The 21,283-nt window shown below is 43.1% G+C and overlaps 5 protein-coding genes across 5 annotated transcripts; 1 reads left to right on the top strand and 4 right to left on the bottom strand.

The window, feature by feature from the left end:
* Positions 1-2,137: 2,137 nt before the first annotated feature.
* Bfra_004195 (uncharacterized protein) lies at positions 2,138-2,569 on the top strand (the record flags this gene model as incomplete). The annotated part of the gene is made up of 3 exons (XM_037334601.1): positions 2,138-2,141; positions 2,213-2,311; positions 2,478-2,569. The coding sequence occupies 3 exons, from the start codon at positions 2,138-2,140 to the stop codon at positions 2,567-2,569; spliced, it is 195 nt and encodes a 64-aa protein (XP_037193135.1).
* A 4,710-nt stretch (positions 2,570-7,279) lies between these two features.
* On the bottom strand, positions 7,280-16,162 carry Bfra_004196 (putative ubiquitin specific peptidase 11 protein; the record flags this gene model as incomplete). The annotated part of the gene is made up of 9 exons (XM_037334602.1): positions 7,280-7,959; positions 8,013-8,108; positions 8,162-8,885; positions 8,981-9,356; positions 9,406-9,668; positions 9,731-11,319; positions 11,361-11,894; positions 11,947-12,624; positions 13,942-16,162. The coding sequence occupies 9 exons, from the start codon at positions 16,160-16,162 to the stop codon at positions 7,280-7,282; spliced, it is 7,161 nt and encodes a 2,386-aa protein (XP_037193136.1).
* Positions 16,163-17,020: 858 nt separating this feature from the next.
* Bfra_004197 (uncharacterized protein) lies at positions 17,021-17,512 on the bottom strand (the record flags this gene model as incomplete). The annotated part of the gene is made up of 1 exon (XM_037334603.1): positions 17,021-17,512. The coding sequence occupies one exon, from the start codon at positions 17,510-17,512 to the stop codon at positions 17,021-17,023; it is 492 nt and encodes a 163-aa protein (XP_037193137.1).
* A 175-nt stretch (positions 17,513-17,687) lies between these two features.
* Bfra_004198 (uncharacterized protein) lies at positions 17,688-18,209 on the bottom strand (the record flags this gene model as incomplete). Its single annotated transcript, XM_037334604.1, has 2 exons — positions 17,688-17,892; positions 18,145-18,209. The coding sequence occupies 2 exons, from the start codon at positions 18,207-18,209 to the stop codon at positions 17,688-17,690; spliced, it is 270 nt and encodes an 89-aa protein (XP_037193138.1).
* Positions 18,210-18,388: 179 nt separating this feature from the next.
* On the bottom strand, positions 18,389-20,236 carry Bfra_004199 (putative atp-dependent rna helicase mrh-4 protein; the record flags this gene model as incomplete). Its single annotated transcript, XM_037334605.1, has 1 exon — positions 18,389-20,236. One exon carries the CDS (start codon positions 20,234-20,236, stop codon positions 18,389-18,391), a length of 1,848 nt encoding a protein of 615 aa, XP_037193139.1.
* Positions 20,237-21,283: the final 1,047 nt, after the last annotated feature.

The raw sequence follows: 21,283 nt of genomic DNA on the forward strand, positions 1-21,283 counted from the left end.
ATCAGATGTTTACGAGTCTTTGTCCCAAGTGTAGGGTTCCACAAACTAATTGCTGTTCTTCTTGAAGGTCAATTACTATAGGATACTAAGCACATTCTCAAAGTTAATTACCTATCACCGCATATTTTGAGTAGTTGGCTTCAAGCGACTATCATAATCTCTCACATACAGAGAGAACCATGAAAATTAGTGGAAGTTCACCAGTCATCTATTCTATTTGCTTACGGAATTTCGATTTCCTCCATTGATAATATAATCAGGAATACACAATTAGATATGAATGTTTGAACGAAGTCCATTCTTCAAATCACTTTGAATGTTTGAACTAAGCTGAATGTTCAAATAGAGCTAATATCTGTATGAGAATAAACATCTGAGTGGGTTTGAATGTCTGAGAGGGTTTAGATGTTCATGTGAATACGAATATCTGAATAGCTTTGGATGTCACAAGGGATTAGAACTCTTACATTGGAAGCATTGTTCAAATAGAGGCGACAGTGCATGAATAGATATCCCTGAGCATTCCTTGATCTTGAAAAACTATCGCTTTCCAACCCGTGGGTTGTGTCTTACCCGATCTCATCAAGATTCAAAGTTATTTCACACATTGGAGTGGCTTCTGGCCTTTGCTCATAATCTACTCTATCTGAACCTAGAAGACAGAAGTACTATACAATACTTTCATCGATTGAATGAAGCGCCGACCTCAAGTTATGACAAACGGCAATGAGCAAAAAGAAATTCTTTCATGCCTATACTATCATCACCAACCACATGATCTTATTATTTTTTGAGTGTTCACTCCACAAGTCTTAACGTTCCCAGCAGAACATTTGGGCGCTTCTGTTCAATCCCCCCGATTTTGATCGTACATTCACGGGCTACGGTTTGTATTTTCATTACTCCATCTTCGAGAATCGCTAAACATTCATGGAGAAATCCAGGGTTTCCTGGTAGTTTAACCTACAAGCAATGAAGCCTTTTAAAATCTTGGCATCTGATAAACCAACGCTAACCGAGCATATCAAAAGAGGTATAGATCTCAGTTTGAGTGACGATTTAAGAGACTAGGCGAAATAGCTTTGAGAAAGGACTCTTCATTTCTGGCTTCGCATTTTTAGGCATTTGAATGTCTAAAACTATCTTGCGAGTGGACATTAAATTATTGTGATGGTTCGCCAGTATTCTATAAGTCTAGATACGTCTGTGCGCAACCTCAATGGCAGGGCTGAAGCTAGCTGTGGATCAGCTCCATGGATTGTACTAGTAAAGCAAAGCTCGAGCTTTCCCGAGCTTTAAACCAAAGTCTGGAATCACGACTTGGGGATTAAGATTTCACAATTATCATCACTCTGTTATTCATTCAGGCCTTGAGAAGTATTACTCCGCTGATTAGATGAGCGGAATTTTAAGCGAAGAACAACCAAATCAAAATTCTGTATGAGCTTTGATATCGAGAATCGAGATCGTCTCAGCGCCTTTGGAGTCTTGTCCTATTATCAATGTATGATTCGACTTTGTTAATTTGATAGAATCATGGAACTAAATTTTGAGTATGGTTCGTCTTGTAGAAAAGACAAAGTTGGGGAAAGGCTTCGAATCCTCCGTTTGGCCTCCCACCCGGGTGGTGCGTGATACAAAAAAATGGATGACTAAGCGAAGATATGAAAATTGCGCACAATAATTGATTAGACTGACTGGGCTGGGGCTGTGTACCGGCGTAAATCGATCCCCTGCATGGTCGACGCTAAGTACCGTCACCGGATTTGTAGCTTCACACCCATCCTATGGTGGAATTCTAAGCATACTACCTGGTAGAAGTGAGTTTTTAGAATTCGTTCCTGGATCTGGTTCAAGGGTGTCCTATTCGTCAGACCCTGTAATTCAAGGGCGGGTAAGGCGACCTTTAGAGGAAATCAGGGACTCAGTGGGCGGATGGTGGTCTATTCCGTAGGGGTTGCTACTCGCAAATCAGCAATTCATTTTATAGACACCCCTCTGAGATTCTAAATACTCTCGCATCACATCCACTACTGCCATTCATCCACTATCACTCTCTTCTCCTTCACGGTGTATACACTTTGACTTTTTGATTTTCATATTCAGAATATTATCTTCATTACTCCCAAGCTCAAGTATGAGTAAGTTGTCTTTCTCAAGCAATGCTTCTTTTTACCACATGCCCTGTACTAATAGTCTCCACTAGTTCTAGACAATACTCTCGCTATAGTTTTCGGCATTGCATCAATCGCCATACCTACCATCACAGCTATCATTTTCAGGCACCGTCCCTCAACACACAACCCATCAAGTTAGTTATATTTATATATTTTTGAAAGCACAATCTGTTGAGGAGTTCGAATATATATATAAATTTTAATGATAAAAGACCCTAGGACGCCGCCGACTAACTTGAAATATTGAGTGATAGCGGCTGCCCGGTTCATTGAAACTATGCTAACTACTTCTTATACTAGATGACCTCGAGCAATATGTATACCAACCCCCCCGTGAATATATGGTAATGGAGGAAATCCATTCAATACGTCGCTGGCATGCGCAACGATAAGAAAGTAGTTGGACAAGGCAGAGGAGGAAGGTGAGGAGGACGATAAGTTGACAGGCGGCATACATATTTTGGTTTGGAGTTGGTATAGTTATATAAACGGCGCAAGTGTATCGATAGAATTGCTGGGGTTCAATTATGCAGAAGATACCAAAATGAATTGGATATTTGGCGTATGAAGCGTTCAATTCGATATCCTGTCGAGAAGTTCACAACCACCGGCTCACCACGTGACTGTGTTTTGTTGTATCGTATCAGACGTCATCATTGACACTTTCACGTGACTGTTATGCAAATTCACTGAAACTGGTCAGCAGTGCAACGAACTTCAACGCGACTCAAACAATGATATGCCTGCATCGATTAAAATCGCCGTGAAGAACTAACTTGCAAGAAGAGTGAAGTCATGTCGATATATGCGCCGGGCGTGCTACCTAATCATAAATTTAGCGGACATTGTTCAAAATGCAGCGCATCTTTGTCGTCTGTCTAATACCTCTTGTGAGACTAAACATTATCCTGCGTATTATTTCGTAGCATTACACTTGTTTTGCTTCAATCAATGAGCCTAAATCAAGACATATAAGAGCGTTGTAAAAATTTCGGGGATGGTTCGAACAGATCGCGGTGGAGAACGACGATGGGTTCGAAAGGTAGCGACTTCGCATTTTGATACTTGAAAGTCCCAAAAAAGGTTAGATAATGAGTTTTTGTGAAATCTCGAAAAAACGGAGATAATAAAGTCGCCAGTTGTGCGAGAATGAGATGGCCTGTATCGCATGTCTTCTTGTCGCGTTTTGATTTCGAAAGATCTTCGATAATGCCCTGATCAAGCTGGTGAGTATCTAGATGCTAGATTCGAGCTTCATTTGTTATTCGCGATGTTCCTAGAGATCATCTTTCCGGATTGTCGTTTTGTCGCGGAGAATCTGTTGTGGTGTCAAAAAGGAATGAGGCGAAAAGACAAAGCGACGTCAGGCTACGTCAAGCCATGCATGGCTAGTGTTTAGCCGCTAGAGAATGATCACGTGACAATATTGATGCTTAAACAGGATGGAATGAAAGACTCGGAGAGATTATCATATAGCACTTACTATGATACACAGATGCTTGGATGATAACCGGAGGATTCATTTGCATGGTCATCTGCTTAAGAAGCTGCTCTGACCAATTAACGTAGCATCTACCCACCAGGCAGTATTCATCAGCGTCAGGGGAATAACGCTAAGTTATGGGAATGTTTCTACAAAATTTAAGTGATATATCAAAACCAATCGCAATAGACATCTTCTCCAGCTCACCAAATGATAAACTTATGAAAAATGGTCACGAGGTCAAAATAAGGAAGGTAGCTACCAATAACCTACTGACGAATCCCACATGCCAATTAGACACGCGACCAATGACATTACAAGTATCGCGTTTAACGTGACAGGCGAGTAGGAATGATTGAAACATCCCGCAATCTCTGTGCAATGGACCAAACAATGATGGAGATTTACTTATTCAGGGGTTAATGATGACGCAAAGTTCTAGAAGGGTTCGAGAATACGCCCGTGCGCTCGGTACGTACCGAAAGGTCTAGAGAGATCGAGGAGGGGGATGTTCTGGGATATTATTGTGGGTATGTTGGTATAAATCCCTGAGGGTATGGATCGACATAAGTATTTGTTTGTCCCATTCCAACCTCTAATGTTCCGATAGAGTTCAAAGATTAAATTCATGATAGTGGGATAACACGGATTTCGGCCCACTGCCATTCGGCGGCTGGCAAGTTCTAGCTAACCGAGTCGGCCAATCAAAGATCTCTTCTCTCTCTCTTGCAAGACTCCCCCGGACGATACACTCCAGAACTCTGTCCAGTCCATATAATATCATTCCTCATTCATTTTATACTAGGGAAAGAAGATGAAAGACATCACTGTGAGATTTGGCGAAATATCGAATTATCGATACCACAAAAGAATTCAAAATTAATGATTTCTGTAGTTAATGAATTTACCTAACCTTAGCATTCGATGCGCCAGTCAAACTCGAACAATGAGATCGCAGAAGCTCAACAATATCAGTAGAGCCTCGATCCATACTCCATCACTCAAGTACCCCTATTGGCATAGAATCACACAAGAGCCCTGAGAAAATCGCAAATTGTCACCAGGAAAAGGTTGATCAATAAGTGCACCTCCGCATGCGCGACTGTCTGGGCCGTATATATGCTGCACATTGAAATTGCTTCATCTTGATAAAGCATTGTTCGCCGGACGTCATCTCCCTGTCAGAAGCACAGCGATAGCTCAGTAATACTTCAAGCCATTGAGTCCTTCATGCGTCTTGGTCAGCCCATATTCCCGGGACGGACATCTAGGGAAAATCTCAATCGTCAATGATTCAATACTCTTTGAGAATTTCCGTTATACTATGAAGAAAACCCTCTCGTGTGAAGTCTAAACAGACCCATAAATGAATAGCATTCTCTACATTCAACTCTCTCCCAAAGATCTATCTGCACAAATTATCTCATCATGAGTACATCTTCCCTCGTATCCTGTGAAAATTCTGAATACCGGATACCATAATCCTGTACACCAGACACCATAGTTCCGGATGACACACTCACTATGATCGGTATCTTCGGGATCGCATCCATTACGATTCTCACACCCACACCCACTACCACTATCCATATATCTTCGTCAGCGAACTCAGGGTTCTCATCAAGAATCATCTTCACTTAGTCTAGCGGCACCGAAGTTTCTGACGAAAGACAGATATCCTCGAGGAGACACAATCATGGAGAAGAAGAATCCATCCACATAATTACCACGCGTCGCACGGGGAAGTGTATTGAGTGACCCCGAGATTGTGCTAAAAGCAACAAATGATATAAATCGACATCCCAGCGCTGGGAAGCCAAAATTTTCCAGATATTGAAGAAGGAAAGGGGACGGGGTACAACTACACACATAGTCCCAAAACCTGGCTTGCAGAATTCTTGTTTCGTCTTCAATCTCCTTCCCTTTGCTTTTCTATCATCTTCTTTTAATTAATAGGGGAAAATAGCGTGATGCTCTCTGCTCCCCTAGATTCTTCTCCCCCTCCCACAATATCTAAGAGTCTACTGCATACTACAAACCCACACAAAATCACCGTATAGCCCTGTAATCAACCTATCATACACATACCCTCATACCCTCACATTATATAAAAATCTCCCACAAAAACCCTAGTACAACAAATCTCCCACACCCCCAAAACATACCCAGCTTTCAAGCGAAACAACCAAATTCACCCCAGTCCTCAGCCCTCAACTACCAAACCCCACTCTCTCACAATCTCCAATATCGCAGGTGAGCTAGCACTCGCATTCTCTGAGAGCCCCTACACCAGAGAACACGAGTGAGGGTGCCGATAAAAAGGGGAAATCCCTTATACATCCCCTCCCTCCTCTCTCTCAAGATCCTACTATTATCCCAACCCAATCCATGTAAATCACTCTTACTCTCCCACTCTCTCACACATTATCAAAAAAATCGAAAAAAATCGAAAGAAATCACAAAAAAGGAAAAAAAAACCAACCCACACAACCACGTCGTTCAAACCCCTTCGACCCAAATATACAAATACAAACATAAACCAGAAACTCCTTTTTCCTCCCCTACCCTCTTTCTCAAGACTCTCAAGACTCTCAAGACCCTAACATTCTTTCACCTTATATCAAATAATCACTTTTATCCTCTCCTTCTCTCCGACTCTCTCACACATAACCATAAAATCCACCACCCACCATATTCATAACATAACATAACATAACATTACCACCAAATCCAACCTAGCAAAACAATCCCTACACCCTACATCCACACCCTACACTCTATATACATCACATATATCACCCACAAACATTCCATCGCCCCCTCAAATTTCAAATTTCAAATTTCAAAAATCAATATGATGATTGTATCACCAAGCGCGAAGAAAGATACAATCATCTGACATACACACTCCTATCTTCAATTCTTGATACCTTCCTTTGCCTTCCCCTCCCCTTCTCTCCCTACCCATTCCCTTCGTGTCCTATTCCAAATTTTTTCATTATGAAGTTCACATCATATCGTATCATATCATATCATGTCAAATCAATCATTTCATTTCATCTTATTTAATTTGATTTCCTATTTTAACATCTCACGTATTCATGTATTTATGTATGCAATGCACCCAATCTATTCATCCATCCTTTCATTCATTCACGAACTACATATCACCCACCCACCCACCCACCACATTCCTCCCCCCTTTCATTCACCGACCAATCAAATCAATAAAGTAGAAATCAAAAGAGAAAAGATTCAATATTTACTTCATTCCATTTCATTGCATGCATGTATCGGATATCTTCAACTCTACCCCTCTTCACTTCACTCCAACCCCTCTTCTTCACCCCACCCAGCCATCCCACCCCACCCCTCATCATCAGATCATATGCTAATAAGAGCGAAAAAAAAATCATAACAGCATATTCAGTTTCATGTCTAATAACCACATCATTTGTGCAAAACCACCAATTCTTTGTTTGTGTTGAGTCAACTTTCTCATCCCACCCACATCCCCACCCCCCTTTTGCTAATAGCAATCAATACCAAAACTCCTTTATTTTCCATGAACTACACTCATACGAGAGAATATGATAAATCGAAGGAATCCTAATCAACTCTAAACCCCTTCACCCTCCTCAACATGTATTTCTGTAGCAGGCTCCTCATCTTCTGCGGTCTCAACCGGGATTTCGTAATTGTGTTGCTCTGCTCGATTGCGTTGCTTTACAGCGTTTGATATCGCCATCACATCAAGGGGATTTGGACCCTCGACATCGGTATCAGGTATGAAGTTCTCCTCTTGATAGTCTTCATCAACCATGGCAGCATTAAACTCTAGCTCTCGCTCATCCTTGGTAGCCTGATCTGGATTAGAGCCATGTTCAATCCCATCGCTACCATATAAACTACCAGCTTCGCCAGCTTCAGAAGCTGCACCAGAAGCAAATGTTGGAGAATTATGGTTAAATGCTTGGAAACCCCATGTTTGTTGATGAAGACTTGGTGCAACATTATTTTGATCTGATATGTCTATTGCTTCGTCAGTCTCAGTACTTGCTTGGACGTCGCTATATGAAGGTGGGTATGTATGATTGTCGAAAAATGGTTCGTCACCTTGGTTATCATCGTTGTCGAGTGGAACACGCTCAAGAGCCTGTAGATTTACTGTCGTCATCGCCTCGCCATCCTCCGAACCAAGTTCTGGCCGACGGAGAGCTGCTCCGACTCCTGTCAAGGCGCTCGGCGACCCATGCTGGGAGGAGTTTTCGCCGAGGCGTCTGCCTTCCCCGAATCTTCCTCATCTGAAGAAGCATTATCAAGAGAGTTCACGATATCACGCAAAGCCTTACCACCAAGAGGTTCTGATGAACGTCTTCGGTAGAAAAGGAGATATGCGTTCTTTGTGACCATGCTGTTAAGATTTTTCGTTTCTGACACCGAAGAATCTGATGAAGTTAGTTGGTTATTGGCATTGACTGAGTTTGGAGAGAGATCATACCATTGTATTCATACCACTTTTGATCAGAGAGGTTCTTCGCAAAAGCGGTATAATGCCCTCCGCCCATACCACCATAATGGTCATCAACAGCTATTAAATCGTATATCTCTTCTTTGCCATCTTGTGCTTCAATAACTCGTGATGAGAGATCCAATCCCTCAATTGGGAAATCAACATGGTCGACAAGCTTATTCCTTTGGAAGCCACTAGCGCTAAAACGTTTAAGATGCATGATAAGAATATCTGGCGTTCTCCAAATCTCGAACTTTTTACTTGCTCTACGATGTTCTTTGCATCTAGGGCAATACCAAGTATCCATCTCAGAAAGAATTTCTTCCTTGCCGAATTCATCAAGACAATCTTCGAGAGTGATACCTTGCTTTCTTCTCGACTCACGAGCTTGACGCTTTGAATCAAGATGTGAATCGACGAGAGTAGGAGGATTTTCATAAGTAGGTCTGCCACGGAAGTGGTCGCTATCGTTGTAACTGCCAAACAACGTTTCCCATGCATCTTCGTTCCAATCAACAGCAACTCCTTCACCCAGGCGGATCAAGGGGCCATCATCAGGAGCATTTTGTTCAGACCCAGCCTCGGATTGCTCTCGCTTTCGTGCAACTGATTTGCCCTTCTTTGAGTAAGTTTTCATGTTACGTGTGCGACGTTTATTCTTGGGACCTACCCTAGCGCCCGACTTTGGCGCAGCCGGTCGTACTGGAAGAGCCTGTTTACCAATTAGCATCACTAAAAATCAAAGAATCATTATTTTCACGAAAGATAGAACATGCTATCAACAATCTTGATATTGAAAAAACTTACTCTTTGAGGAGAGATTGGCTTCAGAGCATCATCATCACTCGTGTTTTCTTCATTCATCCTCGTCATGCTTGGAGCGAACCCGTTAGTATCATCGCTACTCTCCCTACTGGATTTACTAGAGACAGATCCGGATGTACTGTCTACAGCATCATAATCGTTTGAATTATCATCTTCGTTGATTTGATGTACTTGCGGGCTCCTTTCAGATATCTTCGGATACCTGGTGGACTCTAGGCTCACAGCCCAAGCTGTTGGTATACCTCCCTTTGCGTCAACGATGTAGGAGATTTCGAAAAGATTCTGTAATTCGGGCGAAAGGAACTCTGCTGGATCCACCCATTTTGGCCGACGACTGTTGAAGACTTTCAAAGGTGCACTATCTAGCGTTAGTATGTTATATCACGAAACAAGAGGAGTCGACTCACTTAGGGCTTTGCTCAGTAGATTCAGGAACAGGATTAGAATCTTTCATAGCCACATCGACCAGTTCATCTTCCCCATCCAGAGATTGAGCAACAAATTTACCGTCTCCAGATGAGTCTGCATCAGAGCCAGTAGTGACAACCAAGTCTGGATCAATACTCTCGGACGCGCTAGAAGGATCAGATTCTTCGTTGATACTGGGCCATGTAGTGAATGTGGCCACCTTTTCTAAAAGCTTTCGCTTGATAGCTTCTTCGCTTCGTGCCTGTCAGATGTTAATGATTTGATAAAAAGAAGTCTAATAGCAAATAAATATAAATTTCTTACCTCGTTAGAATTAAGCACTATGAAATGGGGTGTGACTGTGAGTTCCCACGAACCCGAAGGAGGTTTTTTGCCAAATCTTTCACGCTTGGGACGACGATGAAACACTGGGACGAGTAATTTCTCGGCCTCTGGAGAGTCCCAGGGCAAATGCTCGTTGTCTCCAGAGTTATTCTTGTTGAAACCAGTATGCTTGTTGCCCGAATCCTTTGGCAAATTTGTAGGTATTGTCTCCAACTCGTAAAAGTTGGCTATGTCCTTAGCGCCTTCGATGGCTTCTGAAGCAACTTCGTGATCAAGGTACCACTTGTAGAATTTTCCTTCATATACCTCACAGGAGAAGATTCTCTCCGCTGGAACTCCGACCTTTTGGCTGACAATACGCTTGAGTGTCCCAACGCTTGCATGCTTGTCCATCTCAATCACTATGGAAACCGGTTTGTCATTGAGTGGAAAGAAATTGACGACTCGAGTCCAGATGTTTTCGATCGGTAATTGTAAAGTCATGTTGTTAAAAGGATCGAAAGTGATACTGACCTTGTCACAATGTGGACAGACAAGAGTAGATTTATACATTCCAGTGAACAAGTCTGCAATCACCGAGTCATCTCGTTGCTTCGTAATATCCCAAACCTTGGTGGCCATTTCTCTGATCGCTTCCGGATTGCCGATCATTTCGTCAGTTGAATCAGGTTTCTCGATGTACGGCTTCTTTCTCACTCTGCTGAGATCTTCTTGGAGGCCATCAAGTAAAAATCCAATAAATTCTTGAGAATCTTGTTGTCCATATCCTGAGAATTGAGTGGCAAATCTACTGACAGTATTCTTGAAGTTCCGCGGTTGGACTGAGACTGGTGCAGGCTCCTTGTATATTTCTTTCAAAAGATCTGCATATGCCTTAGCAACGCAACCTCCGTGACCTAGAGGATTATCGCTGTTGAGTTCTTCCTTGTACACATCGTGCACAAAATACTTTGTTAGCTCTTCCACACTTCGAACACATTGTAAAGCAGAGTTCATATAACAGGTATTTCCAAGGTTACCAAGACCAACAGTTCCTGGCGTGCGTCCATTTTTCGTTTTTCGGTTAAAAGAACGAAGGTTATATCCAGACGATGGTGCTGGGCTGTTACGACCGCTATTATTTTGGCTGCTAACAATGATGCTTGAATTGATTTTACGCCCAACGCCGTTCACTTTTCCATTTGGCGAGGCTCTCGTGTTCGAAACAAAGCCATCTTTGCCCTCGACAAGTTCATCGATGACAATTGCTTGATCATCACCAAGCCCTAATTGGCCCAAATTCAGATTGCCATTGTAGTTATCGTTCACTGTCGAATCCTCAAAATCAACCTTCATCCTACCCGAATCTCTCTCCACCTTGGTGAAATCTGCGACACCCAGTAATAGCTTCTTCCATGAATCTTGTACTTCAGGAGCTGTTCCATTAGTGTCCACTGCCGGTGTCCCAGGTCTGGATGAAGGAGGGGTAGCGGCACCATTAACACTTGAAAGGGTTGGGTCCGCGGCGGGTAGTGTTCTTGGCACTCTCCAAAGACGTATTTTTTGCTTGATGGGGACCCCGCAACCTCCTTTATGAGTTTTAAGAAATCATGCATCCTCATGGATCTACTCGCAACAACTACAGGCGCATCCGGATTTGCAGACTTGATGGCTGCATCCACTTTATCGCCAAGTTCAGACCACACACGGTGGATATGGAAAATTGGAGGATGATATTCGTAAGCCACATTCGCAATTGCATTAGGCCCTTTGTCAGGGTTTGTGTTGTGTGCAAATCGAACGATTGGTTTCGTGCCCGTCACTATATCATGCCATTCTAGAACCATATTCCATGCGTCACCTGGAAACAATTCGAACAAATCTTCCCCAATTCCATGCTTCAGTTGAACAAAGTCCTCGCGCCCAGGCTGAGGGATGATTTGCTGAATGATGTTAGAATTATCGACTGGCCCAATTTTTTCTTCCACCACTTTCTTGCTTTTCGCTCGAGCCTCTGAGGTATTCGAAGTAACTTTTTCAAGCCATTTCCTCGAAACTAGGTACGTTCTGTCTCCTTCGGTGAGTGGCCCATCTCTCGCTGCTCTAATTAGACTTGTTACAGTCGCAACCTGAACGTCGATGGGTGGAATTTCTGTTTTGGGATCTATACTTGCACGTCAGTACTTGGATACACAAGCAGCGCGAGTGAATGTTACCAATGCTTTGAGCGTTTTCAGTGGCAGGCACCGATTGAGCACCATCTTCTTTGGTAGATTCATCTCTCAGCATATCCATTGATACTGCTCTGATTGCGGTCGGAGCTGCAATCACAATCTCTGGGTCTTCTTGTGTGTCTGGCACCATGACCATATCGACATCTTCCTTTTGGCTTGACAACGGTACATCTGGTTCTAATTCCGAGGCTGGTCGTTTCAACGGCGACGACGACCTCTGCGGCATATCTTCTGCACCACCCATGATCGCCCTATGCCGTGGAGATTTCCCTCGTTGCTCTGATTCGAAAGCTTCGGAAGGAAATCGTCGACGATTTTTATTGCTGGTGAGTTCCCCGCCTTTATCGCTATCTAAAGATAGGTCCGCGTAGGCCCCAGTTGGTGAACTCGCAGCAGAAGGAATGTGATCGCCGGTAATGAAGAGGGAAGAAGGTAGGCGATTTGAAGGTATGGTATGAGGAGGTAGAGATTCTGCACGGTGAATTTCCTGGGCAGAAGTGTCGAATAAAGGCAGATCGGTGGGGGATTGTGATTCGCGACCTTCCACCGACGATATGGGGAAATCAGGGCCTCTATCGGTTTCTATGCCAGGTACGATCTGCGAAGAAAGCTTTCTTTTCTTTGTGGAAGACGTCGTGAAAGCGAGCAGCCTTTGCCGCTCTAAATTCGTAGATGGTAGAAGAATCCAATGTATTGTTCGTAAGCATCGAAGTTTCCGTAATGCGACTGTATGATTCCGAAAAACTGCAGGTGGGTAGGTGGGTTGTTTGATTTTTTTTAGGTGAAGTTGGAAAAAGGAATGACTGAGATCATTTGTGAATTCGTATCGTCGTGAAATATTTCAAAGAAGGAAAAGACTTGATACTTTGATCTTTGTGCAAAATGCAATAAAACGCACAATTTTTAATCCTTTTTACTTCTTCTTGTTGTTGTTGATGGGAGAGGGGGATTTTTTTTCCATCGAGTGTTGAACCTCGAAGTAAATATAAAGGGTAATATGTACTAGGTAGGTAGTGGTGGTGTGGTGGTGTGGTGGTAGTGGTGGTATTGGTGGTATTGGTGGTAGGTACTTGCCGCATGGCTCTTATTGCTAATAAGTCTAGCGGGATCAGGAAGCGGGCGGGTAGCCTGAAGATTTTAGGTGCTTATTAGTACACAGTACGAAGTATAGTTTATATCAATACAGAGTCAATTCATTATATCTAATTCCAACCCTCCCTCCAAATAAATTCAAACAATATTCTATCTGTTTCCCAAACCCATCCAATCAAATGCTCTGTATTATGATTTCTGTATAAACACACTTCATGAATTAATGCATTTGACTCACTACTAGGTATATTCTTCACTTCCATTATCAATTCACGACTAAATACCAAGTTAATAACTTCTAGCTCTTCTCCCCCGCATTTAGGGCATACGTTCCCGTACTGGAGATTTCACTGATACACACACACACATAATATTTCTCCCTCTCACATAGTTATCGTCACTTGTTGCTTGGAAATATGTTATGTTGTATAAACTTATGATACATGGTACCTTCGACGCTTTTAATCTCTTGACAAATCCATAGAGTTCTTCTGAAAGATCATTCCGATTTCTTCCAATTTGTATTGTGGGAGATCATGTCAGCCAACTTACCAGATTGACAGTCGCTGCATCGTCCCTGCTCATATCAATTCCTAGCATTCATTCATTTACCATTTCAAAGCACACACAAAGTATGTGTATATAATACCGGTTCGATTACGATTCATCATCTCGACACAATCTTCTAATAAAGTTTTCTGTATACCATTCATTGCCAATGAACACCAACCAATGCCAACAGACGATAGCAAAATACAGAACTCCAAATATAATTGCCCTAACACCCCAACCCCCAAAGTGCCACTTTCGATACCCGTTCCCCGTTAAGATATCTATCCTACATTGATTCATAAAATAAAATAACTTCCTAGACGAGGATCTTACCTCGAGCAGTCTGAGATCCAGTTTCTGCATACTCAACAATCTCCACATTTGACTTATGTGTGTCTTTCTTCCCAGTTGCCATTTCGATATCCTTCAACTTAATCCCAGCCTTCTCCATCTTCTGGATGTTCTTCTCCATTCCATCGAAGACTTCATCTTTAAGAGCCTCGACCTCTTTCTTAACCATCTCGGTCTGCTCCCTGATGGCTTCAACTTCTTTCACTACCTTTTCAGAATCTCCTTCCTCATCCTCATCTTCCTCGCCCCCATCGCCTTCTTCAGCCTCCTTTCCTCTCTTCAAATTTTCAATTTCCTTTTCTAACTTTGCTTTCTCCTTCTCTCTCTTCTCTCTCTCCTCACTCTCCTTCAATTTCGCTCTCTCTTTCTCTTCCTCTCTCTCCTTGACCCACTGTTCTGCTCCCTCGACGGCATCTTCCGCATTTCTCTTGTGCTTCAACAAGTAACCTTGAATTTCCGCTGGACTGAACTTTGCTTCAGGAACCTTCTCACTAAAGAGCTTCGCTAATTTTGCTATTCTCTCTTCATCCTCGATCCTTCTCTGTTCCTCTTCCGCCGCAATGATTCGATCTAATTCTGCCTGTATTCTTCTTTCTTTCGAAGGACTTCTAGGCTTCTTTTTGTGCATACCCCGCTTGTTGACTGGTACAACACTCTGCGGACTTCTCCCTCTAGAAGATCCCGATTTGACACTTCCGTCATCTGAAGATCCACTTTCAGAGCTCTTGAGCTCAGGATAGTCTCCTTCAAGGGTTGCGTAGATACTTTTGAAGATTTGTTCCATGTTTTCCTTAGTAGCCAAATCAAAGTGAACAGTCATGTCAACTCGGCCGGGCCTGATAAGTGCCTCATCTAGCTTCTCGATGTGATTTGTCGTCATAATGAGGATTCTTCCTTCTTGCGATGCAACACCATCAATCACATTGAGCAATGCACTCAAAGAGATCTTACCCGATTGATCCTTGCCGCCATTTTTCTTTGTCATAGCCTCCATAGCTTTAGTTGCCTTGGTCAATGGAGATTTAGGACCAGCCTCTTCGTCAAATTCAAAACCCTCTTCGTCTTCGTTATCGTCACGAGTGTGGGTAAGACCGGCTGTATCGATATCTTCAAGAAGTACAACACACTGCTTGGGGAGCTCAGCGAAAAGTGTACTGAGGGTTTCTTCATTCATCGAACCGGAATTTAGGGATACAATATAAATCTTAAGTTTGAAATATCCGGCAATTGCGAAACTAAGGGAACTCTTTCCCGTGCCAGGTGGCCCATGGAGTAAATATCCACGACGATATGGGATACCACGATTAGAATACCATCGCTTCGTGTATGGATGCAGGTAATCTTTCATATCGGCAATGATATTCTGCTTTACCACGTCATCGAGGACAACCGTAGAGAAGGGGCGAGAGGTGCGGGAAAGGAGTCGAGTCCAGCCCGGCTCACCGAAGGAACCGCCCTTGGCACCGCCTCTGTAGATGATTGTTTTGTTTTCATCGTTTTTAATGAAGGCTTGGCGGCACTCATCAAGTAACTCCTTGAGAATACGAGGATTTCTCCCAAAGGAAGAAATTGAGATTTCCTCCCTTTCACTCGCAGCCGAATTATTTAATGATGCAGTCTGCGAACGTCTGAATTGCAACAGTCTCCTCTTGTACCAAAAGTAATGAGTTCCGAAGCTTGGTGTGAATCGGACTTTCTTCTCCTTTTCGGATGCTTTCTTGGGAACGGGATTTCCATCCTCGTCGATCTCAAAGTCATCATCCTCCTCCTCTTTTTCTTCATCATTCTCATTAAAGTTCCACATAAACCACATACGACTGTTCAAATTAGTATTGGCGACAAAATGACGAGATCGTTGCGCAAAAGGTTGTTCAGATACCCATGCCATTACCATGTTATACATTTCATCATCGATGCGAACATCAGCAGTTGACATAAAATGAGCGTCAAGCTCAACCCAGAACCATGCTTCGAGATATTGCCAACAGAATACTAGCATACCCAGGATCATGAGCATGGGGATGTAGATATTGAGGTCGATGGAGGTGTAGTTCTTCAGAGCAGTTGCGAAGAGTGAAAATCCCGGAAAAAACATGTCGATTATATGGGGTTGTGAGTAGCCATAGGTTGCCTGCCCAGTTGTATCCCCAGCTGGATGATGTCCAGGGTTCCCCATCGTGTCATGAGGAACGGAGCCGTTCATGTTGGTGATGAACTCTGATGAGTACACGCAGTATGGTGTAGGTGCAAGACTCTAAATATGTAGATATGGTAAAGAGAGAGGAAATTCGAACTAGTTTGTATGACCGTAGAGTCACAGATAGTTTACGTAAAGGAAGGCCTCGCCTCACTGGCTAGGTAGCAACACTTGTTTATTTTTTTCAGGTGAGAATGTAAGGTGATATTACCGATAGAGTCATGAGGTGATGAACTTTATATTCAAGAATATGTTGGCATTTAGACATCTCGTCGCTCTGCTTTTCCAACAGGCATGAAGTCAAACGGTCTTAACCGATCAAACCCTGTTGTTTGCTGTGGCTGTTGAACAGACCTAGTGAGGCTTAGCATCTGACTTCAGTGCGCTTACGGCCACATCATTGGTCACGATCCTGCTGATTAAACTCAATCTTGTATGTTTGTGAAAAAGGCTTGACTTTTGTAAGAACCTCACTGCATATTGCCATTGCGTATGTGGTGGCACATCATATCGCGTGGAGGCTCAACTCATTGAACGGTGACTACTCGTACAACTGCTTCAGTCTGCCCCAGGATTCATGCAATGAATTGACACACTAAGAAATCTTCACCTGATTCTTCCAACCAGGACGTCTCCTCGTGGATATCCTCTTTACTTCCATATTCGCACTCGGTGAGGAATTGTCCAGCCCCACAATTCGGCCAAGGAGTCAGTCGTTCAGAGGCATAGAAAACGAAAGTTTCAACTAATGTCTTTCGCCGTCCAATGACTCCATATAGCTAGGTCTATGAGATACTAATGGAGTTAGCAAAGGCTCGGGTGGAGATGCGTCACTCGAAAATGTATGTCTTGATTCTTTCTGGTTCAATCCAAAGAAGTTGCGAGCGGCTTGGTCGACAACTGGACAATTTTGATCCAGCTTATGTAAGCGCGCTTCTCTAGAGAGCTGCCCCTCGACCCCACAATAGGTAAACGCTGGCCGCCCATCTGTACGTCTTGTTGTTCTGCAATCATAAGGATCATTCCACCGTCCAAGAATTGAAAGATTTTGGGATAACAAGGCCATTTCAACCGCAAGACTGGAATGCTGCGCAGACCCGCGCGGATACGTATAACTTTTTGGAAAACACACAGTGTTGTTGACTTGCCTTGTGTTTCCCATTGATTCCCCAGAGAGACTTCGACTTTTAATACCCACCAACCCACCGGGCGTCTTATAATCATTGCAAAAATCGCCTCATCGTTATTCATGAGCACCATACCAATGTCTAGTCCAGCATATCCGTCCGAATCCCACTCGACGTTCTGTATGCTAACTCCTTTTTCGCCATTTTCTCTCATTGCTGCGACATTCATGTTTATTTGCTGCGATGTCTCGTCGAACAATACAAATTCTCCATCTGCACTGAAAAGTCACAGGATGAATAGACGTGAAGGGATGAAGATGGTGTATGGTCTTCAAACTATTCCGGAGGAGTGACATGTTTGCAGTGCATTTGTCAAAGCCTCATATATTGGTTAAGCTGGCCTCTCAACACGCCAATACCCCCTCCATGACGAAACTTTCAGTCTCTCCGAAAGCCACGAGTAGCTCTATCTCAATGAAGCTCACAATATCGCATCGAATTGCCATAGTCTTTCTCGATGTCATGGCCCAAATTCTTGGGCGTAATTTGATTTCCCTACCTTGAGGCGAGGGTTCTGGTTGGAGTACGTCCCAAATACAATCCTCTCCACTGAAAGTTTACTTCTATCATTGATGTCAAAATTAAAATGTGATGTAGTTAATAACCGATCACATCTGACTGCGGTTCTATGATGGCATCCGGTCTCCTAATGAGGGTAACGTCCATGGTGCTGCGTGCAACTGGTGGATTGAGGAAGTAAGAGCCAGTATCATAGAATCAAGGGGACCTACGAGCAGGAACGAACGGGAATAGTTAGATGACAGATAGAAGTCAATAGCAAAGACTAAAAAGCAAGCATACCATACTATAAGAGGTAGTCTGGATAATTGGAAAATTCGTACTAATATTTCGAGATCAGTTCTCATCTTCTGTCTTCTATGCATACAGCGAGAGTCTTGTATCTACATCCGTCTTTTTTTATCTTCCACGTCATGTCCATATATTTTACAGGTTGAGATTTCGAATACCCATGCACCCAATTCCCAAAACCCTTCATATGCTGTACGCATCATGCATCTATTCATATCTATACAATTACATCCTTTTAAATCAATGCCTTGCCCTCAAACATACCGTCTCTAACTTCCTTAACCACATCCCTCCTATCTCCCTTTCCGACCAAAACTATACCTCTTCCTCTTTTCCCCATACGTCCAGTTCTACCAAGTCTATGAATAAAATCAATGGTAGAGTGTGGTACGTCATATAGAATGACGTGTCTTACAGCTACAGTATCGATACCTCTCGAGCCCAAATCTGTAGTAACCAAGACCTTGGTGTTAGGTAATTGTCTCTTAACTGGAGGTGCGACCTTTCCGAATGGCACATAATTCGGTTGATTGTCTGATAAAGATCCAGGGTGAGAATCTGGTTTCGGCATGCTGAGTCTGGCGGGCGAGGTGAAAGATGCCAACATCTCACTCTGGCGCTCCTCGGGAGTATCACGAGAAAGAGCGATGGCATCTATACCCTTAGATTTGAGATAATCAGCCACTTCTTGGGTTTTCTCGCGCTCATTAACGAACACTAAAATGCGCTTAACATCCATTACTCCTTTGACGGGCCCATCGTGTTCAGCAGCCGCTTTACCAATGGTCCAGATAGTGTCTGCGCAAGCAAGATTCTTATTGTTACGATATGGGTCACGTTCAACATCGACGACGCCGAGTTGGACACGTCGAGGAATAGCGTGAAGGTTTGGTGTGACTAAACGGTTAATGGAGGGAAATCTTTTGCGAAGGAATGAGTCGAGAGAGCGAGGAATAGTTGCAGAACATAGAACGAGTTGTTCGAGCGATGGAGTAGCGCGATCAATGATTGCTGATGTGAGAGGAGAGAAGCCTCGGTCCAGGAGAGAGTCGGCTTCATCAATTACGAGATGAGTGACGCGAGATAAAATGTTTGGGTCGGAGTCGGCAATAGAGGAGAGAAGGTGAGGGGTAGATACAAGTACATCAATTCCAGATGGAGAGAAAAGACGGTTACGAATGACTTTCCCGGAGAAATTAGAGGAAATCATGGCCGATTTGAATTTAACAGTATGCCCAAACGCCTTTACAAGTGTTCCCACCTGGGTCACCAATTCAGATGTAGGCACAAGTATGATTGCTCTTGGTCTGCCCGTCGTAGGATGTGGCATATTTGATAAAGGAGGTGAAACCAGTGTTAAGTTGTTTTGTCGTAATTTCTCTTCTTGTAACTCTTTCTCATACGCCTCGATCTCCGCATCCTTTGCCTCTGCAATTTTGATTGCATTTATCGTTGGTATTAAATATGACAATGTTTTCCCTGACCCAGTCTCAGCAGCAATCAAATACTGCTCACTTTCACTTTGCTTCACCTTCTTCTGTTGATTCCCAAGCAAGGCCGGTACGGCAATCCTCTGTACCGGTGTCGGAACATGGCTCTCAATTTCTGGGAGGGCCTGTTTGTAGATTGCTTCCTTGACACTGTCTAACAGGGCAAATTGCTCGAAGCTATCTACTTCCTTTATCCTATCCTTTATATCCGACCTCCTCGTGTATGAAACTGGCGAAAGAGCCCTTTGCATCTTCAATGCATGAAAACCTCTGCTCTTCTTATCATCTTTATCCCCGCGATCGAGCCTTGATGATCGACGTTCTTGTGCTGCTGATGGTCGTTCTGGAACTCCACGAATTTTCGCCTCTCGCAGATTCATTCCCCCAAAAGGCCCATCTTGCTTTCTCCTTGCAGGTCCCTCTTTTGTTGGCGACGAGCTAACTTTTCCTGCGCCCGCCAGACTCATGCGATTTGGTCGACTGGGTAGTCTAGATCTCATGGACATAGATCTGCTAGGCCATTTTTGAATCGGCGGATTTTGAGCTGCTCTGAATGAACAGAGCAGACATGTTGTAGGTTTCTGCCGGAGCATAATAAATACAAACTACTTTGAATGTATCAATATATTTTTTCCCACTGCGGGAGTTGATTGATTATCCATGAGAAATTATTCTGTGCTGGCAGAATTAATTGGTTGACGGCAAAGGTAAAGGCGGTGAAGTGAGAAAGATTGCCAGGATCACGAGATCATCTACCGGTGACTTCTTGATAATCTGTACTTCATACAGTACTCAGTGTACAATATTTACAAGCAGTCCAGATTGTTTTTTTGTTTTTGTTTTTTGTTTTTCAAATCACATTTGCCTTGATGTTCGTTTTTGACAAGATATATCGACGAGTTTGTATTACTTTCCAATCATGTGGAACTCAGTTTGCACTATCCATTGCGCAGTTTCTTGAACATAAAGTATCAATGCTCTCAAAAACCTCAAAAACTTATAGTTCTATGGAGTTACTTCTGTTGGTGCTAAGAGTCCCTGTTTGAGACCGAACTCAAGTAGCACTTCGCATCAATCGATATTATATCTTGCCAATTTCAATCACGATTGAGAGAGTGCGATTTTGAGCATGTCGCTACTATGGATTCATCAGTAAGTAGGTATTGATACACTCCATCCTAACCACTTTCAAGCTATTTCTTTCGGTCTCCTTTGATTTAAATATATGTTCTGTACACTCTCTTGGATATGCGCTCGCTGTCCATCTCTAACTTATCATCTGAGAAGCTCGAGGTCATACTCACTAGGTCATATAAGCAAAATTCCATCAATGGACCACAATGATGTATCAACCGCATCCTCAATCCAAGGACAAATGAGATATTCGGTGTAGTGATTTCGTAAAAGCTTCGACTTCCCTTTTCCTCTTCATCTATCCTCGATTTTCTTTCTTTTGTTTTTGTTTTTTGTTTCTTTTTTTTCAGATCTACTCATCCTTTGTCTGTTTCACGATAGTATCTCGTTAAGAAAAGTATTTTTACGTTATAAGCCGTCAGAAGTCTCTTCAGTCCAGGCTCATCAAGGAGGAAATGAGTGCATTCGAGAAAGAGCGCATGATAGAATACTTGCACTTTCCTCTC

Source organism: Botrytis fragariae (genome assembly GCF_013461495.1).
Source record: "Botrytis fragariae strain BVB16 chromosome Unknown tig00000050, whole genome shotgun sequence".
NCBI lineage: Eukaryota > Fungi > Ascomycota > Leotiomycetes > Helotiales > Sclerotiniaceae > Botrytis > Botrytis fragariae.